This window comes from Penicillium daleae (assembly GCF_028827525.1).
Source record: "Penicillium daleae strain IBT 16125 chromosome Unknown utg000006l_segment0_segment0, whole genome shotgun sequence".
Lineage (NCBI taxonomy): Eukaryota > Fungi > Ascomycota > Eurotiomycetes > Eurotiales > Aspergillaceae > Penicillium > Penicillium daleae.
Genome location: NW_026623154.1, coordinates 803,095 through 823,878, shown reverse-complemented (window position 1 = coordinate 823,878; position 20,784 = coordinate 803,095). Strand labels below are relative to the sequence as shown.

At 48.9% G+C, this 20,784-nt stretch overlaps 6 protein-coding genes across 6 annotated transcripts; 3 read left to right on the top strand and 3 right to left on the bottom strand.

Moving 5' to 3' along the window:
- Window positions 1-1,790: 1,790 nt before the first annotated feature.
- On the top strand, window positions 1,791-3,616 carry N7458_006067 (bestrophin family protein; the record flags this gene model as incomplete). The annotated part of the gene is made up of 7 exons (XM_056909449.1): window positions 1,791-1,997; window positions 2,060-2,207; window positions 2,266-2,350; window positions 2,405-2,533; window positions 2,599-2,948; window positions 3,007-3,180; window positions 3,261-3,616. 7 exons carry the CDS (start codon window positions 1,791-1,793, stop codon window positions 3,614-3,616), a joined length of 1,449 nt encoding a protein of 482 aa, XP_056765153.1.
- Window positions 3,617-4,070: 454 nt separating this feature from the next.
- Window positions 4,071-4,592, bottom strand: N7458_006066 (uncharacterized protein; the record flags this gene model as incomplete). Its single annotated transcript, XM_056909448.1, has 2 exons — window positions 4,071-4,531; window positions 4,589-4,592. The coding sequence occupies 2 exons, from the start codon at window positions 4,590-4,592 to the stop codon at window positions 4,071-4,073; spliced, it is 465 nt and encodes a 154-aa protein (XP_056765152.1).
- A 1,126-nt stretch (window positions 4,593-5,718) lies between these two features.
- Window positions 5,719-8,200, bottom strand: N7458_006065 (Elongator subunit ELP2; the record flags this gene model as incomplete). The annotated part of the gene is made up of 2 exons (XM_056909447.1): window positions 5,719-8,007; window positions 8,072-8,200. 2 exons carry the CDS (start codon window positions 8,198-8,200, stop codon window positions 5,719-5,721), a joined length of 2,418 nt encoding a protein of 805 aa, XP_056765151.1.
- A 245-nt stretch (window positions 8,201-8,445) lies between these two features.
- On the top strand, window positions 8,446-8,898 carry N7458_006064 (ubiquitin-related modifier 1; the record flags this gene model as incomplete). Its single annotated transcript, XM_056909446.1, has 3 exons — window positions 8,446-8,504; window positions 8,566-8,730; window positions 8,781-8,898. 3 exons carry the CDS (start codon window positions 8,446-8,448, stop codon window positions 8,896-8,898), a joined length of 342 nt encoding a protein of 113 aa, XP_056765150.1.
- Window positions 8,899-9,015: 117 nt separating this feature from the next.
- N7458_006063 (bifunctional fructose-2,6-bisphosphate 2-phosphatase/6-phosphofructo-2-kinase) lies at window positions 9,016-11,321 on the bottom strand (the record flags this gene model as incomplete). The annotated part of the gene is made up of 11 exons (XM_056909445.1): window positions 9,016-9,270; window positions 9,330-9,506; window positions 9,558-9,932; window positions 9,987-10,106; window positions 10,157-10,264; window positions 10,317-10,397; window positions 10,456-10,625; window positions 10,683-10,780; window positions 10,857-10,892; window positions 10,958-11,146; window positions 11,308-11,321. The coding sequence occupies 11 exons, from the start codon at window positions 11,319-11,321 to the stop codon at window positions 9,016-9,018; spliced, it is 1,623 nt and encodes a 540-aa protein (XP_056765149.1).
- Window positions 11,322-12,103: 782 nt separating this feature from the next.
- On the top strand, window positions 12,104-13,356 carry tom40 (TOM complex pore protein TOM40; the record flags this gene model as incomplete). The annotated part of the gene is made up of 3 exons (XM_056909444.1): window positions 12,104-12,415; window positions 12,516-13,163; window positions 13,252-13,356. 3 exons carry the CDS (start codon window positions 12,104-12,106, stop codon window positions 13,354-13,356), a joined length of 1,065 nt encoding a protein of 354 aa, XP_056765148.1.
- Window positions 13,357-20,784: the final 7,428 nt, after the last annotated feature.

Genomic DNA, 20,784 nt, shown 5'->3' with positions numbered 1-20,784 from the left:
TTAGTCTCGGCGTGCATTTGAGTTCTGAATTGAATATTTATGGATGAAAGTCATCTTTGTTGTGCGCAAAATTCAGAGCCGATCTTGGGCTAGCAGCAGGTTCTGATGTTGAAGACCAGCTAACGCAAGCTAGTGATTGGAGCTTGATTGATCAGAAGATTATTTTGATTTCAACTGATCGATTGCATTGGCTCTATATGCAATCTGAAATACACATTGGAACACGTTGGGACATGATCTCTGGGCCTTGATCTTGAATTCCAAAGGGGCCTCGAAGGTGCTGTTTCTCTTCCTTTGGCAACTTCAGATGGTTATGAGAAAAGCTTCCAGCGTGCTATGATAACCAAGTCAAATATCGACTTCAAGTATCTCCAACAGCCTAAAGACACTGAGAATAGTACTGATTTTGGACTTGGCAGGCGTACGGGCTCACACAAGCCTGAGGGTCTGTCCAGCCTTGGCCACCCCAATGAGAATATTGAGTCGCAAAGCCACCAGCGCTTGTCGAAGACGCAGCAGAAGATGTGGTAGATGTCACCTATGTTGCTGATGAAGAGATTCCTCGTGAGCTCCCCCCTCACACGTTCTTCCACGAACCTAGATGAGATGCTTGCGCTTTTTTATGCATCTAGTGCATTTTGGTGGTACTTTTTCTATATAGGGAATATTACTCAAGTAATTTCCGGATCTTGAAATGTCCCGGTGCAGCGATATGTAGGCAATGCTGCCATATAATTCTGGTGAATTATACGGTATTTGTTTCCTGCGTACGATAATCGATCTAAAATATACATTGTCTCGGATGATAGCCTGGATAGTCAAAAGCATGAAAACTCGCATTAAATCTTGGGAATATATTCCGTCATATCTTCCTCCGTTGTAGGAGAACCTGGTCTAAATATCGGAATACAAGCTCACATTTGTACAGTTACCCCTGCCAGATGACCCAGGCACTGGCGAGACTGAGGATCCGCCGGACAGTCCCTCGGATGGACATGATTAGGAGAAACCCAGTTTTTCACAACAACTAGAAGATTCGCAAAATTCGACTCCACCCACAAACAAGAGCGATACACTCATATGCTGGGGTTCGGAGGCCGCTGAGGAAGTTTTGTTGAAGCATATTGCCAAGTTACCTGCTGCTGTACAACGACGGACCGAAAATCATAAACGCATCGACTTGGGAAAACTGCAGGAGCTGGCACCAATAATGGAAAAAGGCTCTTGCTTCAAATGATGACTAGCAGACAATTAAATGGTCAGTCATAGATCGATACAGAAGTAATGCCATCCTAATTTCCTTTGTAGAACTGTTATCTAAAGGAGCAAAGGATCTACAAGCCAGGCGGGGGGTCGATGATCACCCCGCTCGAATCGGAGTATAACAACTACTTGACCCAATAGAATCCCACCCAAAGAAGTGCTTACGAAGACAGACACCTCTACTAATCCAGTCAGATACCCTTGAAGCTTCACTTTGATACTAATTATCCTTGGCGTGGCTGCAGCTGCTTCCTAAGACGGCAAGTGGCGTAGTAACTTGATGCACAACTTGGACGCTGAGCCCGTTCAGCGCACAGTCACCAGGGTCTGTAGATCGGGATAAGGAAACGTGAATGACGTAGTTTTAATATCCTCCTTTGTTAATATTAATGGCAGGTCCACCTTTTCTATCACCTCTTATCCTTACTCTTACTGACTCGTGCAAATCCAGCCAGTGATGCTTCGGGAGCTATTCAATTTTTCCTATTCTCTTTCCCCCCTATTTCCTTAGCTCTTTCTTGCCTATTATGTCGGACTGCGGTGCCCCAGCCTCTACTTCCGTCGATGTAGAGCATGGCGAAGGTCAGGAAGGCTTGACACAATCGTTTCCACGCTCCAAGGAGCACGACTTCATCGAATCATTCTCCCGGCGACCGAGCTTTATGGACCATCTAGCGGACTCACGAGAATCGCAGTTTCAGGTTCAGGACAGAAGCGAGTTGGAACGGTACTTCGTATGTAGCCTCCAGACTTTTGCTCCGGGGTGAAAATTAGTATATAATAACTGGGGCACCAGCATGGACCACGGAATATGACCAGGCATTCAAAATGGCCAACGGTAATGAGGGTTCAAGGGAGTGTACTGCCTCAGATGATTCTACCGCTGTTGCTTGTTGGAGGCTGGGCCACTCTCATTACCTGCATTTCTCATTTCAAACATAATCGTAAGTTTGGCTTATGATGGACCTAGGGTGAGCTCATACTTATTGAGATGGGGAATAGTTGGTATTAACAATATCCTTTTAACCGTGCTTGGTTTCGTTGTGGGTCTGTCGTTGTCTTTCCGCGGGTCGACTGCGTACGAAAGGTATGAATATGATTCCCCAAAAAGGGATATTTTGATGTACCTGACATGCTATAGATGGGCAGATGGACGCAAGTACTGGGCTGGGCTTATTCAGACCTCGCGTAATCTGGCCCGCATCATCTGGGTACACATCGGCGAACGAGAAGGAGAGGAGAATAGCAAGGTGGATCTTCTGAGAAAGCTGTATATCCAGGGACCCTTCTGGAGCAAATCACATCTGCATTGATCACTAATCATTATTACAATAGATCAGCCATGAACCTCATTCTCGCCTTCGCAGTCTCATTGAAACACAAGCTCCGATTTGAGCCTGATGTCGCTTACGAGGACCTAGCAGGTCTCATCGGCCATCTAGATACGTTTGCTTTCGACGCGCACGACCATAGTGTTGTATTGCCGCATTCAAAAACGCCGTGGAAATCCATGGGAGAGTATCTTGGTTTCTCGTTCGCCAAGTCTAACCCCCGCAAGCTCATCAAGCGGTCCAAGAAACCACTAGGGCATCTTCCTTTTGAGATCCTGGTCCATCTCTCTGCCTACGTTGAGTCGTGCGTCAAGAATGGCACACTCTCCTTGCCTCAGTATCAGGGCCAAATTAGTAAGTCAAAGAAATGCAAAAGTGCACTGGGATCTTGTGAGCTTAAACAATCGCACAGTGGCTATGCTGTCCTCGCTCAATGAGATCTTGACTGGAACGGAGCGAGTGCTCGATACGCCTCTACCTGCGGCTTATAGTATCGCTATATCGCAGATTTCGTGGGTCTATGTGATGCTTCTCCCATTCCAGTTATATAACTTCTTGCATTGGACTACAATCCCTGCATCTATGGGTACGCCCGTTTGCCGTCTGATTGATAATGTCGATACTCAGACAAAATGAGCCTCACTGATGAAACCTTTTAAATATTAGTTGCCGCATACATAATTATTGGTCTCCTCTTCATCGGCAGTGAGATTGAGAATCCCTTCGGAGAAGACGTCAACGACCTACCGCTCACTACATACTGTCGCCAAATCGCCAAGGAACTTGATATTATCACCGCAACTCCACCTCCAAATGTTGAAGACTTTATGAGCCGACCAGAAAACTTGGTGCTCTTTCCCCTTAGTCAGGATGGGTATCCTGCATGGAAGAATAGGAGCAGGGCAGATATCCATGCTGCTTTACGTGCCAAGTTCGTTACCAATCCAGGCTCTGTGGATGGATCAAATATCTCTACCATGGGAACGAGTTTCTCAACACGAAAAACAATGGATTCCGTGTGATCAATTGGCTTGAAGCCAAATTATTTGGGCCCGATAGGCTGGGTGATGTGAAAAAGATCAAGTTGTAACTTAGATGCGACCCAGAGACGCTTAGTTGATGGAAATTGTCTTCGACTATATGCTGCCAGCACTTCTGGTATTCAGGTCGAGAGAAAGAATGTATGTGATTGAAAAACTGATATCTGGGCAATGCTGTTTTCTGGGGCTTTGGTTAAAGCTCCACACACTCGCCAGAGTCCTATTGACACAAGGGGTCGCAACTTGTACTCTAGGTTGGTAAGACTAACATAAAGTCAGTTGAGTAGTTTTGGCGATGGCTTCCTTTAGAGACGAAAGGCCTTCAAATTATCCAAGTGGAAAATTCCGAATCTGAAATTCTAGTCTTTATAGGAGGCGGCAAAAATATACGATATCGGAACACCGAGCTAAAAAGAAACCAGACCAACCGCATTCTTCAAGTTCCTTTGGAGCAGTCAAAAGAGCAATCAACGTCCCGGAAGCCAGCATCGAAGCCACTGGGATTTCCATATCCATTGATCCCGGTCTCCCATTTCGATCCTGCATAAGCCAGCGAGATAGGGTCACTGTCCGTCTTCCCACTAGTAGCAAGGAGCTGGAACTTCAGCAGACCCTGGACGCTCACTGTCCCAGATTTGAGGAATGACATAGACTGGTAGCCGATGAATTTCTGATCAACGTCATACAAAGTGAGTTCCAAAGCGTAGTAAGGATTCGGGTTCGAGTAACCGTTGCTTGCAGCTTCATTAACCTGATATTGGCGAATATGCAATCCACAAGACCCCTTGGTGTTGACCTTCTTGATCGAAGGCAGCGTAACTTCATTTTGATTTCGGCCAACGCCATAGTAAGCACCAACTTTTTTGTCCTTTGGCTTGGTTGTTGCCTTGTCGGAAACTGCGCAGGGAAAAGTACAGTCACCTTGGCGATCCTCACCGTCTCCCCAATACTTACCCATCTTACAGTTACTGGTCTTCGATTGAAAGTGCTGGTTTGCATACCAAATCTCAACGGTGTCTTCATCTGAAGAGGTAGCCCATATAGTGGATGGAAGAGAGCTCTTCACGTTCAGTACACCCTGCAGGTGAGTATAAGATACAATCCTACTTACCATAACTAGTAAAAAGGCTTTCAGATGTTCCCTTGGCCCCTCAGGACAAAGGTATCTCGGAATCATATCGGGGTCTGACCAGGGTCCGAAAGGTATAGGTTCATCATCAAAAATAGGCCCATAATTGAACTAAACACTACGAGATACTCTTTGTAGAGTCAGTATTGGTATATCATCGCTCCTGGGTCAGATATATCATATATCGGACTGTTGATGCACCCGTTCGCTAGGGTTTTTGATCACCCGGCTGTGCCCACTGCTAAAGCACTGAAGTGGATAGTGCTACTGTAACATGAGATTAATATTAGCTTAGCATCAGCTTAATCTTCTTGGCCCCTGGTCTTGCTTTGCCAGGTACTTTTATCTAGAGATGCGCGATTTCTGTAATAGCGTAGATATAACAACTTATGGTTTCTCTCTGTTTCGGGAAAATATCATGCCCTCGCAACCATTCCAAATTCTATTCACGATGTAGAGATAGCGAACGATTCAGTCTTCTGTTCCTGCTCGCTATATAGATACACGATGGGCCATCTATACCTTACCGGGTAGGAGTCTTAAACTGGTCAAGGACAATCTAGCCATGACTACACTTAGTTTAAGAATAATCAAAATATAGATAGTAAGCTCTTTATAATAACTCTAGCCATCACATAGCAATACCTAAAGCGATATGACAGGTTTGGCAGGTGGAGGCTCTAGGCTAGCCCGACCCACAGGCACTAGACAGCGCTCAACCATCCTGATGAGCCAAGATAGCCAATGGAGAGCAGAAAATTAGAAACAAAAAACATAGAAGAGCTCGGATTCGCATGTGGTCACCCATAAAACTAAGTGTCTAGCATGTGGCCTATGTGCGGCTACTAGTTGGGTAAGGATGCTTCGTTCTTACTGGTGGTCCAGGGATTGGATGACTTTCTTTATAGTTCAATCCAGCACAACAAATCGTTTTATCCGTCTATATACATTGAGATCATGGGAATATGTTAGAGATAGCGTATATGCGAGTGGACGTATCTTCGCTCGCCACAGCAAGTTCGAAGCGAGTCCTGTTATCCACATCGGCGACAGGCACAGGTCTCCATGATAATTGAGTGATTGTCTTTGAAGGGGCAATCAGCGGATCAATAGTAACAATGTGTTGGGCCTCGAGGTTCTCGATATCAATTCTGTGGATAGAGATGACGCCACTATCTTCTCCTGCAGCCAGAATGAAGTTGTTTTTATAAGGGGTGGGCAAGAATGCAACCGCCGACACTGCAGATGTCAAGGTAATCGTAGTCTTGCAGGCAAATGTATCTTCGGTCTTTTGCCAGATCTTGACGGACTTGTCACGACCGGCTGTGGCGAAGATACGTTCGGTGGTGGTTGGGGCCCAGGCAGCGCCCAGAATCATTCGAGAGTGGCCCTTGGGGTTTGTGGACCAGCTGGTGAATGTGGTTGGGTACTGTTCATTTCGAGCAAAGACGGCCCATTGGCGGTCTCGACCCACACTAAGGAGGAATTTGTCATCGTCGGAGAATGATAGGTCGGTGATGGTGAGGGAGTGTGCTGTCAGAGAAGGCTTGATCTCGTGCCAGTCTGATGTATCATACAGACGAATGACTGCGTGATCGACGGAGCTGGCCTTGCAAGCAGTGGCGATGAGTGTGCGGTCGTGGCTCACGGCAACGCCGGAAATTTCGTATCCGTGCCCGTAGAGCTTCTCGTGCTCGGGCCACAGAGTATATCGAGATAGTTGGTCTTCAAGTGGTGGGGAGTCGGTCGACAAGGAAGCAGGAGGAGCCGATGGTGCTGCACCGCTGGAGCCCTCGGTTTCTTCAACGGGGGCTTCATTTCCTTGAGCTTTATTGGAAAGACCCAAGACTGGAATCTCAGCTGTGTCTGGCATGTCTCCCTCAATCGCTTGTCGGAAGTCAGTCAATTTCTCGAGCAGCTCTGCGATCTGTTTGGGTTCATTGAAGACCCGAAGAAGTTTCTCATCTGCACCAGACACGAACTGTGCAGGCCCTAAAGTGTCAATACAGTTCAAATCGTATCCGTGAATCTGAGGGCGAGAAAACTCATGCCACGAGCGCTTGTTATCACGCAACCATTGAGCATGAAGGCGTGTAGTTTGGTCAGCACTGGTGGAAAGTAGATAGCCACCGCTGGGCTCCCATTGCACACCGTTGGCTGACCGCACATGGCCCGAGATGCCGAACTTCTGAACCCAAATATCGGCTTCAGAGTCATACTGCCACACTCTCCAACTACCCGTGCGCCCAAGGCTGACCACTTGCTTGCCGTCTGGTGACCAAAGTCCGATCCAGAAACCACCGGCACTGCCAGTTGCAGTAGTCGAACCCTTCTGCGTGCTAATCTCTCCCATTCTCTCCCCTGACATCCAGACACCGGATGCTGGATCTTGTTCCCAAATTGTGATAGTGTTATCGGCCGATGCAGTCAGCAGCTGTGATCGCGCCGGATCGGGGTTCCATGCTGTAGTGTAGATCCAATCTTCATTTCCGAAAAGAAGGGCTTCGAATGTGATCGAGTATTTTGAGCCAGCTGCTTCGAACTCGTGGGCCTTGTTGGAGAGGGTAGGCTCCATACCACCCAATAGAGGATCGTCTTCATCGACCTCGGCCGAGACCAGTGCTTCACCCTGACATAGTCGCCACAAGCGAATGTACTTGTCTTGACTAGCAGAGGCAAGCAAGAGATCATTGGTCTTTCCTTGCTTGTCTTGCGTGAATGAAAGCGATCGAACCCAAGCTTCGTGACCCGAAAGCACGGCCCGACGTTGGAAATTCGGCTTGTCGACGGACGATTCCGCTGCATAGATCTGTACACTCGTGGTAGTGCCTGCGACAGCCAGCACCAAAGGCTTGCCATTGTCTCCCTCGAGAACCCGCAAAGCCAAAGTCAGCGGGAAGAACCTAGGCTTCATAGTGATTGTCTCCACTGATTCGCACTTCAATTCGCCTTGCGCACTGATTCTCCAGATCCGTACTGTTCCATCTGCAGCTCCAGTCGCAACGATATCCGTTCCATCCGCCACGGCAATCGCGTTCACCGTTCCATCATGCCCCTTAAGGGACGCGACTTGATTGTAGTTGCGCAAATTCCCATATTCCTGTTTCCATACTTTGATTGTACGATCGACGGAGCCGGTGAGGAGGAACTTCGTCCCTGAGGCGGGGCAGGTGTAAAATCTAACGACGCTGACTTTGTCGGAATGGCCCACGAGTAGGGCATACACGCCCCTGTGAGAGTCATCCTAAGAAATATGTCAGCTCTGCAGCAATCATATAAGCAAAACCAGAACACTCAGTGGGACACACCATAGGCTCCCACAAGGCGACATTATTGTCCGCACCAAAGGCGAGCACGCCCGACTGAACATCCCAATCTGCAGCCCCCGGGTGCCGGTTCCCTCCCACGCTGATATAGTCAGTCGCAACAGACGCCATGCTTGCAAGGACTTGTGCGCGCTCAGACGTCCCCGTCGTGTCGGCGCTGGAGATTGCAGTGACGGAGAAAAGAGCTGTCGCAAAAGATAATTGTGGAAGCGGGCTTATCGATAAGGATCATTCTGCCCAGCCCCCCTCTACCGCCATCATCAACTTCCACCTTTCACCAGTCCAGTCAAGAGAGCTTGCGACGGTGTCATAGGGCCTACGAACACCAGGGATCTGTCATTATACTCTCTACAGCCATGTCTGACGGTGCAAAGGGGGCTGGTGGCCCATCCATCCCCATCACGGTCGAGTTCACGTACCGTCCCTCGATTTCTCCGAACGTCTTGATCTAGCAGAGTCTAACACGATTACTATAGTGGCGGACTTGAGTTACTCTTTGGCAATGAGCGAAAGCACAAGGTCTCAATATCCGCCTGCATGGATGACGGCAGCCCGACCAATCTCGCATATCTGCTTCCCTACCTGGTCGATAATCTCATGCAGGACCAACGGAAGGAGATGTTCATCATGGAGGATAATGTGTATGTGACATTGAGACTATCGACTACACCGAAAACTGACCAAGGTACAGGCGGCCAGGTATCCTTGTCCTGATCAACGACGCGGATTGGGAACTCGAGGGCGAGGAGAAATACGAACTTCAACCGGGAGATAACATTGTATTTGTCTCGACGCTGCATGGAGGCTAATAATATTTGCGGGTGGTACAAACGTGGATAATGATATAAGCAATCAATTTGCTGCCGAAGAAGTTTTCAGAAATGAGGGCCCGCCTTGTCAGACCATCAAAGATTCTCAGATCGGCTTTAGACAACGTCCTCGACGTGTTGTTGGGAGATTCTCTCCCGCTCACGAGGAGTGCGAAGTCCGCTTGGGGTCCTGAATCCGCTCTGAGGAGTCCCAGCCCCGTCTAGTGGGCTGCCCAAGCCCTGAATTGGCGTAACAAATCCGCTGGGAGGCACGGGGATCTTCAGATCTTCAGGCGACCCGGGGATAATCTCTTCTGGCAGGTCGGCAATATGGATTCTGCGTGCTTCATTCTGGTAGCTCTCGGGAATGATCTAATATAGTTCAGTTCGCATAATTCATCGAAACAATCAGAAGAATGACTTGTTCGTACCTCAATAATCTCATCGCGCGGGAATTCCAAGAACGGAATGTCGGCGGCGTTACAAGCCATGAGATAGCCATACAAGACTCTCAGGACGCTTTCGTGGGCGATGATAAGCAAATCGTTCTGCTCTCGCTCGAGCTCAAGAATCACGGGCTCAAGACGGACTGCAAGATCATGATAAGACTATTACGATGTCAGCCCAAGCTTAAACATGAACAATCTGAGAATCCCTACCTCGGCTCGAGGATACCGGTGATGATAGGGATCGAGCTCATGCTTTGCGACCTCATCCGGCCACTCTGCGCGAATCCGTCTTTCTGACATCTTCTCGCAGACACCAGGGTTGAGTTGACTCATTTGAGACCGCTGTCGAACCTTGTAACCCTTGTCGTAGAGATACTTTGCAGTCTCCACGGTCCGACGTCTAGTAGACGTCCATACCTTCAGTGGTCGTAATTCATAGCCCGTGTCACCCCGGGCGATCATATCCTGTTTCTCGGACTCTCGGTGAGCAAGCAGGCGGTCGGTCATTTTTCTGGCGTAATCATCACCCTTTTCCGATAGACCAGAATCGGACCTGTATGATGCGGAATCTTTGGATACACCGGCCTAGAGAAAATAGTCAGTCTTGGTCCAGCAATCTCAGGACTGAGGAGGACCTACCCGCACGAAGTAGGTTCGTCTAGATTTGATGTGGAGATTCAACAGATAGAATACGATGCGGTTGGAGAGATAGCCGAAGCTACAGTTGTTGACAATGAGGCGCTCTCCGGCATTGATCATCTAGTGACAAGTAAGTATATGCGGTCGATGGAACCTCAAGTGCAACAAACCTTGATGTAGTTCAGGTCCTTCTCTTCCATGGTCTGGAATTGGGGGATACGCGAAGAGATACGGGTCAAATAATGCTTGACAGCGTCCTCTGGGCTCCATGAAACATACTAGTGATACAATCAGTCCGGAATCCTCTCCATCTAGCTGTGCAGCACTTACATCGGGGGACGAGATCTTGACTCGACGAACGTTCTCCTCGATAATCCGCTCATCATCGCACCAGGACTCAATGAAGAGTGTCTATGTAATCATATGCTCAGCTTCTGGGATCATTCTCAATCTCATTAGGCCGGCATACCTCAATATCATGCTTTGCAAACTCTTTGGCAAGGGAGCGCCGACCCGAGGCCAAGGGATTCACTGCATCATAGATTGCAATTTGACCGTTTTCGTGACTCAAGAAACGGTAAATGTCCTCGCGGCACTTTCGTACAATTTTCTGGCGAAGCAGAACAGATGATGCCGATGCTGTATGCTGCGTAAGTATGGGCCGACTCCAGGGGCATGTATGGCTAGGGCACTCACCATTCACAAAGAAATAGTCGTCGGGCATGTCTTCACCAAAGGGGATAGTAGCCCGTCGATAGTCGCCAAGATGGAAAATTCTAGTTTTGACTCCAAGCCTGTCTCGATTGTTAATTTGATACCAAAAAGTATTCAGGCACGGAAGCTGTCTAGCTTCCCAACAAGGAGACATACCATCGAAGGTACCGAGCCAATGCCACAGACATGTGTCTGTCATGATTCAAGAATGTTAGCGTACCACATGTACCGTCATATGCAAATTGGGTGGAACCTACGTCTTTCCTCTGGCAGGCAACCCCACAGTAATGATCACGATGCGACCTGAGTGGAAAAGCCGGCCAGATTCCGTGCTATACAGCTGAGCTGGAGCCAGATCGGCCTTTTCCGGTAAATCATGAATAGCATCGACGAAGATTGAGGATTTCCGCCGAAACTGTGGCGAGTTGGCCACGATCTCTGCCGTACTGTACTGACGTCAGGTATGAATCCAGGGGAGAGGCGATGTACTTTCTGGCGAGCTTGGCCTTCAGGCTGAGAATCCAAGAAGCATATATGTGCTGCTTATCTAGCCATGGCATGATATCTCTGTACAGGAAGTACCAAGCACAGTAGAAAGCTGACTTACAGTAAGGTATCCATGATGGCGGGGCGATCAAGGCACAGGGCAAGGTCAAGGTCCTCAGTCCTAAAAAAAAGAATCAGGCAACAGCAATGCTACACTCTGGAGCAGCTGAGCAACCAAATAGAAGGGAAAATAAAGTGTTTAATCCAAAGGGCGAAGTCTTGAATCGAAAGAAAGTTGAAGAAATGATGGAAGCGCACTGGTGGAAGGCGGCATAGGCGGTATACGCGATAACGAGAGGTCTAGATATCGGGTGGATCCTCACCAAGAGAAGCCGATCGGGTTCCAAGAGAAACACCTCAGACTCATCAACGTGAGTCCGGAACGGGTTCTCTAGATATGGAGCTTCCAATTCCACTCTATGAGGTTCCTTGTCTTTACTTTCCTTGTTAAATTTGGCAGATCATCAATTTTCTTTGCACATACTCAATCCATCGCCGCGTCCGAGAATCCCCGGTCTGCTTACCTAAGACGACCCCGGCGGACGGCAGCAACCAAAGACGCACCGCAACTGGCATTTGGCATTTTTCAAACTGGAAAGTCTTCAGCTCCGCTTCCTTCAGTAACCTCAAGCCAACCTCAACCGCCCCGACTCCTCCGGGAACCCCCAGATACAGCCCTTCTTCCACAAGTCTATCTGGTCTGAGACGTTTGTTCGTCCCAGATCTACCGGGCTGGTCTCCATCCTCTTTCCTCTCACCCATTGTTCTTCTTTCCAACCTTCCAACCGAAAAAAAACCCCCGTTGACCGGCATCGCGTGACGACCCCTTCTATAACCCAACTCTTCTATCCTTCAAAATGGCCGACCTCACATCATCTCTGTCCATGCTCACGGACAATCCCGCGATGGCGATCGTGAACGATCTATACACTTCGTTCTCCGAGCGCCGGGCGTTGCTCAACCTGCCGAATCCCGGTACCGTGGACAACATCGCGCGCGAGGTGCAGAAGGAGGTTCTGCTGTCCAACTTCATGTTCGCAGGCCTCCGGGCCGACTTGACCAAGGTCTTTGGCATGTCTCCTCTGTTCCGAGTGTCCCATGCCTTCTCAATGGGCTCCTCGGGCAACCTGCCCCCGTACGCTTTCTCCTCCATGTACGGCAGCCCCAAGGTAAGAACAAGCTGTATTTCCGGATTTCTTTTACACAACAAGAGGGGGTTACTCGTCTTTTTGAATTAATGACTGATGGCCAATCTTCTCCTTTCTATAGGTCTTCATGCAAGGCAACCTCGGCAGCGACGGTACCCTCTCCGCTGTGTACAACTGGCGCTGGAACCAGTCCCTAGTCACCAAGACCAACGCCCAGATCATGCCCGGTGCCACTCAGGGTCTGATGCAGATTGACAACGACTACACTGGCAAGGACTTCTCCGCTTCTCTCAAGGCTTTCAACCCGTCGTTCCTCGAGGGCGGTCTCACCGGTATCTTCGTTGGTAGCTACCTCCAGTCCGTCACCCCCGGCCTGGCCCTTGGTTTCGAGGCTATCTGGCAGCGCCAGGGTCTGAACGCCCGCCCCGAGACCGCTCTGTCCTACTGCGCCAAGTACAAGGGAGATGACTGGATTGGTACCGCCCAACTGCAAGCTCAGGGCACCTTTGCCGCCACCTACTGGCGCAAGCTGTCCGAGCGTGTTGAGGCTGGCGTCGACATGAACCTTCAGTTCGCCCCCAACGCTGCTGCTATGATGATGGGTGGTCCCAGCCGCGAGGGTACCACTGCCATTGGTGCCAAGTACGATTTCCGTGCTTCTTCCTTCCGCGCCCAGGTCGACAGCGCTGGCAAGGTCAGCTGTCTGTTGGAGAAGCGCATTGCCATGCCAATCTCTTTGACCTTTGCTGGTGAGATTGACCAGGCCAAGGTATGATCATGATCCTTCTCCTCGTTCCTGCTTTTGAATCCATCGTCCACCTTGTATGAATTGATGCTAACTGTCTTTCCTGCAATAGCAAACGGCCAAGGTCGGCCTCGCTGTGTCTCTCGAGATTGCCGGTGAGGAGTTGATGGAGCAGCAGGAGAAGGCTGACCCCAACGTGATGCCTCCTCCCTTCTAAACTAGTCAAACCCTTCCCTCCCTCTTTCCGTCCGAGATTCCCACCTCTTCAAAAATCTTCTCGAGGTTCGAGTGCATTCATCCCTCAGTGTCTCTCGAATTAATCACCCTTTCTACCTCTCTGTTTTAGTAGTTCTTCCTCCCCCCTTCCCCCAATGTCTGGATTGACATGGCACGTCAATTCCATCTCCCTTGGTCTATCCCACCTGAACCCGGGTAGCTGGAGTAGGCGGCATTTGTTTGGCGCCATGGAGAGTCCCGCATGACCTGTATAGATTCACAACGCTGTTTTCTTTTTGCCAATGGTTTCTTTTCGCTTCTATCTCTTCTATCTTCTCCCTCTGATCTTCTTTTCATCCTTCTCCGTCTCCGCCAATATCTGATGCTCGCATTTCTCTGGCTTTCTATGTCTTGGTCCGTGGTCTTATGTGTCTTATTCCTTCATTTGACTGGTCGGGGGCTTCGTCTTTTCGTTCTCATCCTTTCCATTCGAGGCTATGGTGTTCTCATGTGGCCTATGGGATTGCGAGAGGTTTTTTGTGAGGTAGGAAGTTGGAGGAGGTGCATGGGTTGCGTCTGGAGAGATCTCTGGTTTTTCGCATCATAGACGGACCAATGTAAAACAGTCTTTGAATCTTAATTGCAGCGCTTTGCATGTATAATGTTGTATCCCGGTAGAGTAGCGGGCCTGTTTTCTGCTAGAACTTGAGCAGCACTTGTTTCACGTTAGGTTCTGTATGGACTGACGAGCTGAGCTAGTCTCATGAAATACTTTATCCAAACTCGAGCCATGAAATCGAAGACCACTACCTCATATTTGCAAATGCTTGACTTCTCTCTACGTCCTTCACAGACTTAATCATCTCCTCATTCTTTTCTCCATCAACAGTACATACAGGACATGTATATCACCTGACCAACTCCATGACAGAGATCAGTACTTCTTCAGAAGTACCAAACGAGCAAAAAAAGAAAAGAAATAATTGTGGAGAATCCCTACTGTAGTGGGTTCTTGCTGGACACCATCCACCAGCCCTGTACAACTGAGCAAACCGTTCTATTCTGGTTCAACTGCATGGCCCAGTGTCATCAACATCCATCACTGACTTCCAATCACCATCTCTTACATACTTATCCTCATTTGTATTGGTCTCTCGTGGGAATATGACAAAGTAATATTAATATACAGGTGTTATCCGCGTTATGAGGGATTATCAGAACCTTGCTCACTGGTCATCAGTCTTAAGTGCAGGCCACTTGAATAGGGAATGAGCTGTTTTTGGTGCATAAGCCCCGGGCGTTAGGTATTTGAAGACTTTACTGCCGAAGTTCATCATAGCTTGTTATCATAACTGCTCTTCTGACGTAGGTTTTAGTATATATCTTCCCATTCTCAGACCCATCAACCATGAATTGACGGTCACTACTTCCTATCCAAACACCCTGTAAACACACAGAAACAGTTCCTACAATATGAATCAAATACCACCTCTAATAGAAAGCCCCATATTCCCCGCCATAATTCTAAAAGTCAAAGATGATGATGCCTAGATTAGGTATTCACGCTTCCCCGCCCTCCTCCCCCCTCCGCACATAATCATCGTCATCATCATCACCACCCACAAGCACACAAATCCCGAAAGACACCCCCTCGCACCGCCGTCCCCTCAAAATCCCGAATTAAATCTGATAGTCAGCGGGGATAGTGCGGCCCTGACATTATCCTCGCAGCCCGTTAGCCCGGTCATTTACCCGGGTTCGTCGACCTGCATGGGCGTCTGGTGGAGGGGGGGACACTAAGAGGTGACTACTGCAAGTACTGTAGTTGGTACAAAACCACTAGGTAGGGTTTGGGTTGAGTATCTCCGAGGCTGGTGGTTTTACTGATAGGGATGGCGAGTTAGATACCACCCGCTTCTTGGAATGATATTAGAGTGACTAAAGGTCTAAGGACATATCAAACGGTACTGGAGGTAATTAACTCTCTGATATTGCGTTCTCTACAGTATATGATGTTTTGTAGCATTGGTTTGATTGACGACTGTATAGGAAGTAGGTATGTATCTCTCCCCCTCCACAAACTCACGGACCTCCCAGCACCCCCCGCGCCCCCCGTAAAAGGAAAGTGTAAATTATAGTCTATAGTGCTGTATGCGTAAGTCGAGAAACCATCAACGACTACTTAACGTTGGATCGGGCCTGACTGACTGACTCGGTTCGCAAATTGGGAGGGAGCGAAGGGTTTATCTAAATGATTTCTTCACTGTAGTTGGTTACAATGGAAGTGGACTCTCATTCAAAGAACTCAGTTCCATCCAGTCGTTGACTCGTTACGCTAGTCGAGTCCCCGCAGGGGTCACACCGTGCTGGACTCTGGTTGCTCGTTTCCTTGAAATTGATTGTGGGTAATGGTCCACTCATAACTTCCGAGGTTGTCGGTGGACTGGATTCACGGACTACTGGCTGGGAGCCCGCTTCTTTTTGCCTGTGCGGAAATTGGGGACTTACAGTGTGGAAAGGTTTCTTAGTAAGGACTGTAGAATGGATGCTCGTCTACTAATAACGTGATGATAGAGGGAGGTACCAAGGAAGGGGTTTGAGTTGTGAATATGTTCATTAGTCATTCATTATGTTAGTGCGGTGGAATGTGGTTGTGCACGTACAGTACTCGACTCCAGTAAAGGACAGGAAGATACACAGACAGCATTTGAAAATTACTTCCTAAGTTTCACTAGCCGGTGCAGCTCCTCTCTAGTTGCAACAAATAGATGTGCTGTACCAGGCGTTAGACACGGCATAGCTTATTTCCCACACCAACAGCTAACGTTAATCCGAACCCAAACAACCCGCCATCCCTATAGACGCGCTGAACGAAAGGGGACCATCTTATTTGGATCGTCGCGAGAACTAGCAGATCGCCGAACCTACAGTAGCGCGCGGCCCAGCACGAACGGCAGAGCAGAAACCCAATGCGTCTACGGCAGGTAGATCGCAGCATCGCTACGCATGTATCCTTTCGAACGAGTCTAATCATGCCTACACTCCGTACAGAATGTATCAGGCGACCACAGAAGAAAAAAAAAAAGGCATCGGCGATATAACACATACTGTATCACAATTTTAATCCCGAGTCCGGTAGGACGATATGATTGGAAGCACCGAATCCTGGAGATTAATAAATTAATATTGGATCCTCCCAATCTCGGGGTCTCGGGATGGTAGCCAATGAGCCTTGCGGAGAGTAATGTGCTTTTCGCATATTTCGGTACATTCCTGAACTTGTCTCCGATGGGTACAGAGTACTGTACTGTAGTTCCAATTCTCGCTTCCGAGGACGGTCTTAATGCAAACTTTGGGGCTTGGGCTTTGGGTTTGCATTGTCTGTTACAGAAAAGGGTTTATGTATGAGTGGATTGTTTGCGGCATGTTATGTTATGCAGGTGCTCTGGTTCTCTGAGAGCTCTGGCTGTACAGTATTGTAGTTTTGGCTCTGGCTCTCGATGCTTAGACGAAGTGCATACAAGATGCAATGAATATGCCTACTCCCGAGGATGTGTGTACTGGTGTACTGGTCAATTATGAAGTGGAAATACGTCTCTTGTTATACCTTTATGCGTCTTTATAGCACTCCATAGCCGATGCGCTTCCTTCAGGGATCCATGCTATCTGTAGTACAAGGACCTGCCAGTACATACAGTACTCACGATATATGTACTGTCTCCTAATAACTACACTCTCCAACATCACAACCACCAAAGTAAAACGCAAGGCTAAATTCGCCAACTCCACGTGTCTGACACGGAGGCGCCGCATTGCAGAATGCCGTGCCCGTCCTCACCCTTGCATCCGACCCAGTCGCCATTCCCCTACCCGTGTGTCTCTCAGCACAACTCTCCCCCATGAGTCGAGGTAAAACACACATACCAATGCCGATGCCATGCCATGCCAGGTCCATATGCGCATTCCCAGGGCGCTCCTTATCGGACTGCGGCAGGTATACATACTACTGCTAACTACTGGAAGTACTACAGTAGAATTGACTACTGTCATCCTCTGCTCTACTCTGGGTAACTAGCAAATGCATAGCTCTGCATTCTCATGCCAGTGGCCGGGCGTCCACGGCTCGGTTGATCATGTCGTGTGCCCGATTATCCTAGGTCCAGCCCGTTCGTGCCGAAGCCACGGGGTCTGTAGACTAGACCCGGTACCAGGTATGTAGTATGTACGGCGTACTCCGTGCTCTCTTCGGTGTGATGCGGACCCATGATGGGCCGTGCTGTAGGGCAGGACAGGGTAGGGGAGGGAATGGCGATGCGACCCACCAGTTAGGGAAGAAGGTTGAGGGTTGATGGAGACTTGACCCGTATACATTTGATACTACTGGGCTGGAACTCGGATGATTAGTTTTGTGTGAAGGTACACTTGTCAGTGGTCAACGAATTGGTCGATGGGGCTGAACCAGTCATGGAGATGGGTCTTGACCCTGTTCATCATCCTACTTGGCCAGTTGGGATCCAGCCCGTGAGACGTGGACCATCCCCAGCTCCGAGGAGGGACATACAGGAGTATAGTAGCAAGTATCTGGCATCAGGACACAGAGATGAACAGTAGACTCGCCTGTCCCCATACTTGCCTAGTAATTTGCCAACACAGTCAATTCAAGTATTCATATGATTTAGCAAATTCTCGATCCAGTCCTGGCATCGTCGAATTCTCTATCGTTCATCCCCCATCGCCCAGCAATGATCATCCATATCCCAGTGCCGACGGGACTGTGCGGGCCTACGTCATTACAGGGAGGGGTGACAGCTGCGTCGCATGACAAGCACGAACTGTGGCGAGTCCGCCCCTGGGTCTGGTGATGTCGATCTACCAGGGCAGGAGGGTAGTGTACAAAGGGAGGGGGGGGGGTTAGTTTAGTGAGGGCGCTAAGGATTGTTGGTCCTCGTTGGTAGGATGGATGCATTATGGGGTTAGCGCACTGAAGATATAACTCGGTAATTAAGATGGTCACTACGGAAGACAGAGAGAGAGAGAGAAATAAGGGATATTAGGCAGAATAGTGAGACATATCACGGAATAAACTATGAGTAGTTATCTAAATACCAGGTACTCTAACTATGCCTAACGAGTTGGGCCTGACAGTTCCTACCTAAAACCTATACCCAACGACTGTACCCAAGTAGAAAAGGAAAACCCGGTACAGTACAATTCCCGTTGGTAAAGAAGGAAACAAGTCAAGACCAGGTCAAGCATGAATTACCGGATCAATACCGGGACAATACCGGTCAGCGGTCACCATAAACGGTTCGACCGGGTAATCTTACGCGGTCATACGAGTTGGCCCGTGCTGTCCGGGTCTTGGCTGATCGTGCGCCCATCACGAGGGGGCGGACTCGATAGAGAGAATTCAAGGATGTCTCTTTTCTATAATGGAAGATGTGTGATTCAAGAACATCCTGATACCTACCCTGGATATACAATACTATATCTCCCTATAACTCACTTCCAAGTCCTTCCAAACCCTCGCCCAGCTCCTGTCCTCACCCTGTGTGTGCATTGACCAAAGCCGATGCAGATGCAGGCCTTGGCCTACCCGACCACCCAGTAAGCGCCCGCCCGGGAGCTTCTCAACATTAACCTTTTCAGCCAGGTGCAGTTCCCATCTCTGCACCTCCCACTCCTGCTCCCCATCACAACCTAAAATACCTCGTAGTGAGTTAATGAGGAGGGGGAGGTACTTGGCACACGGAAGAATCTGACAAACAAGAGAGATATTGTCATCATAATAGAGTACAACAATGTGCTAATCATATTATGGTATGTAGACTGGAGTCCTCATTCAAATTTCAACGGTCTGCTGGTTGCTGCTGTTGAGTTGGCCTCCCCCTCCTACTTAGTACTGTACGTTCCGTGCGCGTCCCACTCCCGCCCCAGCAGCAGGACCCGCCGTGTATTATTGGAGGATCTGGAAAGCCCAAACCTAAGAGCGATCTGTGTGTGTCACTGAGAGGGAGGATGTTGGATGGGCACGGACGGAAGTAGACCACTTTCTACTCTGACAGGCTGACAGGCCAGTCACGTTCTTTGATCAGGGGTAAAAGTGTCACAAACCAGCCCGTGTGCCGTGAGTAACTCAGTAAGATATGATATGATTCCTGACTTTCCACAATAAGGTTGCTCCCCCGTTTTCTTTGTCTCATAAATTTTTTTTTTTAAAAAAGAACGGGAATGGACGATACTAGACAAAAACATGGGCTTGAACTTCACTAGTCCTATTATGTAAGTGCTCACTAAGTTTTCCACTACCTTCGTTAGTGGTGGGCGTTAGGATGATTTAGGGCTTAGTCTGGTTGATATTGGAGTCTTCAAGGTCTTGTGATGGAATTGAGTTGGATTCGCTGGGTAGCTTTCCCGGGGTCTGGGTCTGGGTCTGGAATTGGGTTGAATGGTTGATGGTCTGGACTGTTGAAAATTGTTGATTGCTTCGAAGATCAGTGCCTGACTGAGGAGCTGCCCTTTTTGATCCTTCAATCGGTGGGTATGTTTTCTTCTGCCGGGGCCCGATATCCGACTCACCGTACCGCTGGGCTCGATGTATTTTGTCGATAAAGTACATAGTACTTTGCACACGTCAATATCTGTTGAGAGAAACTCTTCTCGTGTAGGTACCTCCTCTATATCCTGATCGGAGAAAGTATACTTTGCAGCAATCCCGTCATCACATCCTCTCCTCGGTGCGTCGATGTACTGTCCCATCACCCCGAGTCCCAACGAGGACTAGAACTAAGCGGTGTCTGTACAATGGGACAGGAAAACGCACGGCTGGAATCCCAATTACTCGGAGCTGGACATCGCCTAGCAGTAGCAGCGCTGCAGGCTACATGCTAAGCGGGAATATCCCTGTGGGTATTATCTCTACTGCGTGAGCGTCAGGACAGAGTCGCGTAGCTGCTATACATAGGTACATACAGACAACACCGTACAGGCTCCAATGTGGATGTAGTGATGTCTCCCAAGAATTTCCAACTTGGTCCACCGGAGAAAGAACTAGACCCTCCGCAGGCCCCAGGGAGGTCCCGACTCCCCAGGGGGAAACATTGACCAGGATCGACGCTCGGTTGCTGGGCTGCCGGGTCCCGTTCGTGCCGTATCTCGCATGGCATGGAAGTGGCTCAAGCTTTGAAACCGAGATCGGCCGCAGGAGAGGGACCAGAAGCTAGGAGCTGGGATTGACTAGTCATGTATGGATGTTTGTACAGTACTCCGTACATGGAGTCTGGCGTCTCTGGATTGGTGTAAATGTTATTTCCATGTACGGAGTACAGTATAATTATATCCATCCATCCAGTCGGGACTCGGCTCGGTACGGTGAAGGTTATTGCTTGGAAGTAAGGGGAAGAACCCCCAAAAAAGGACATAGCCAAAA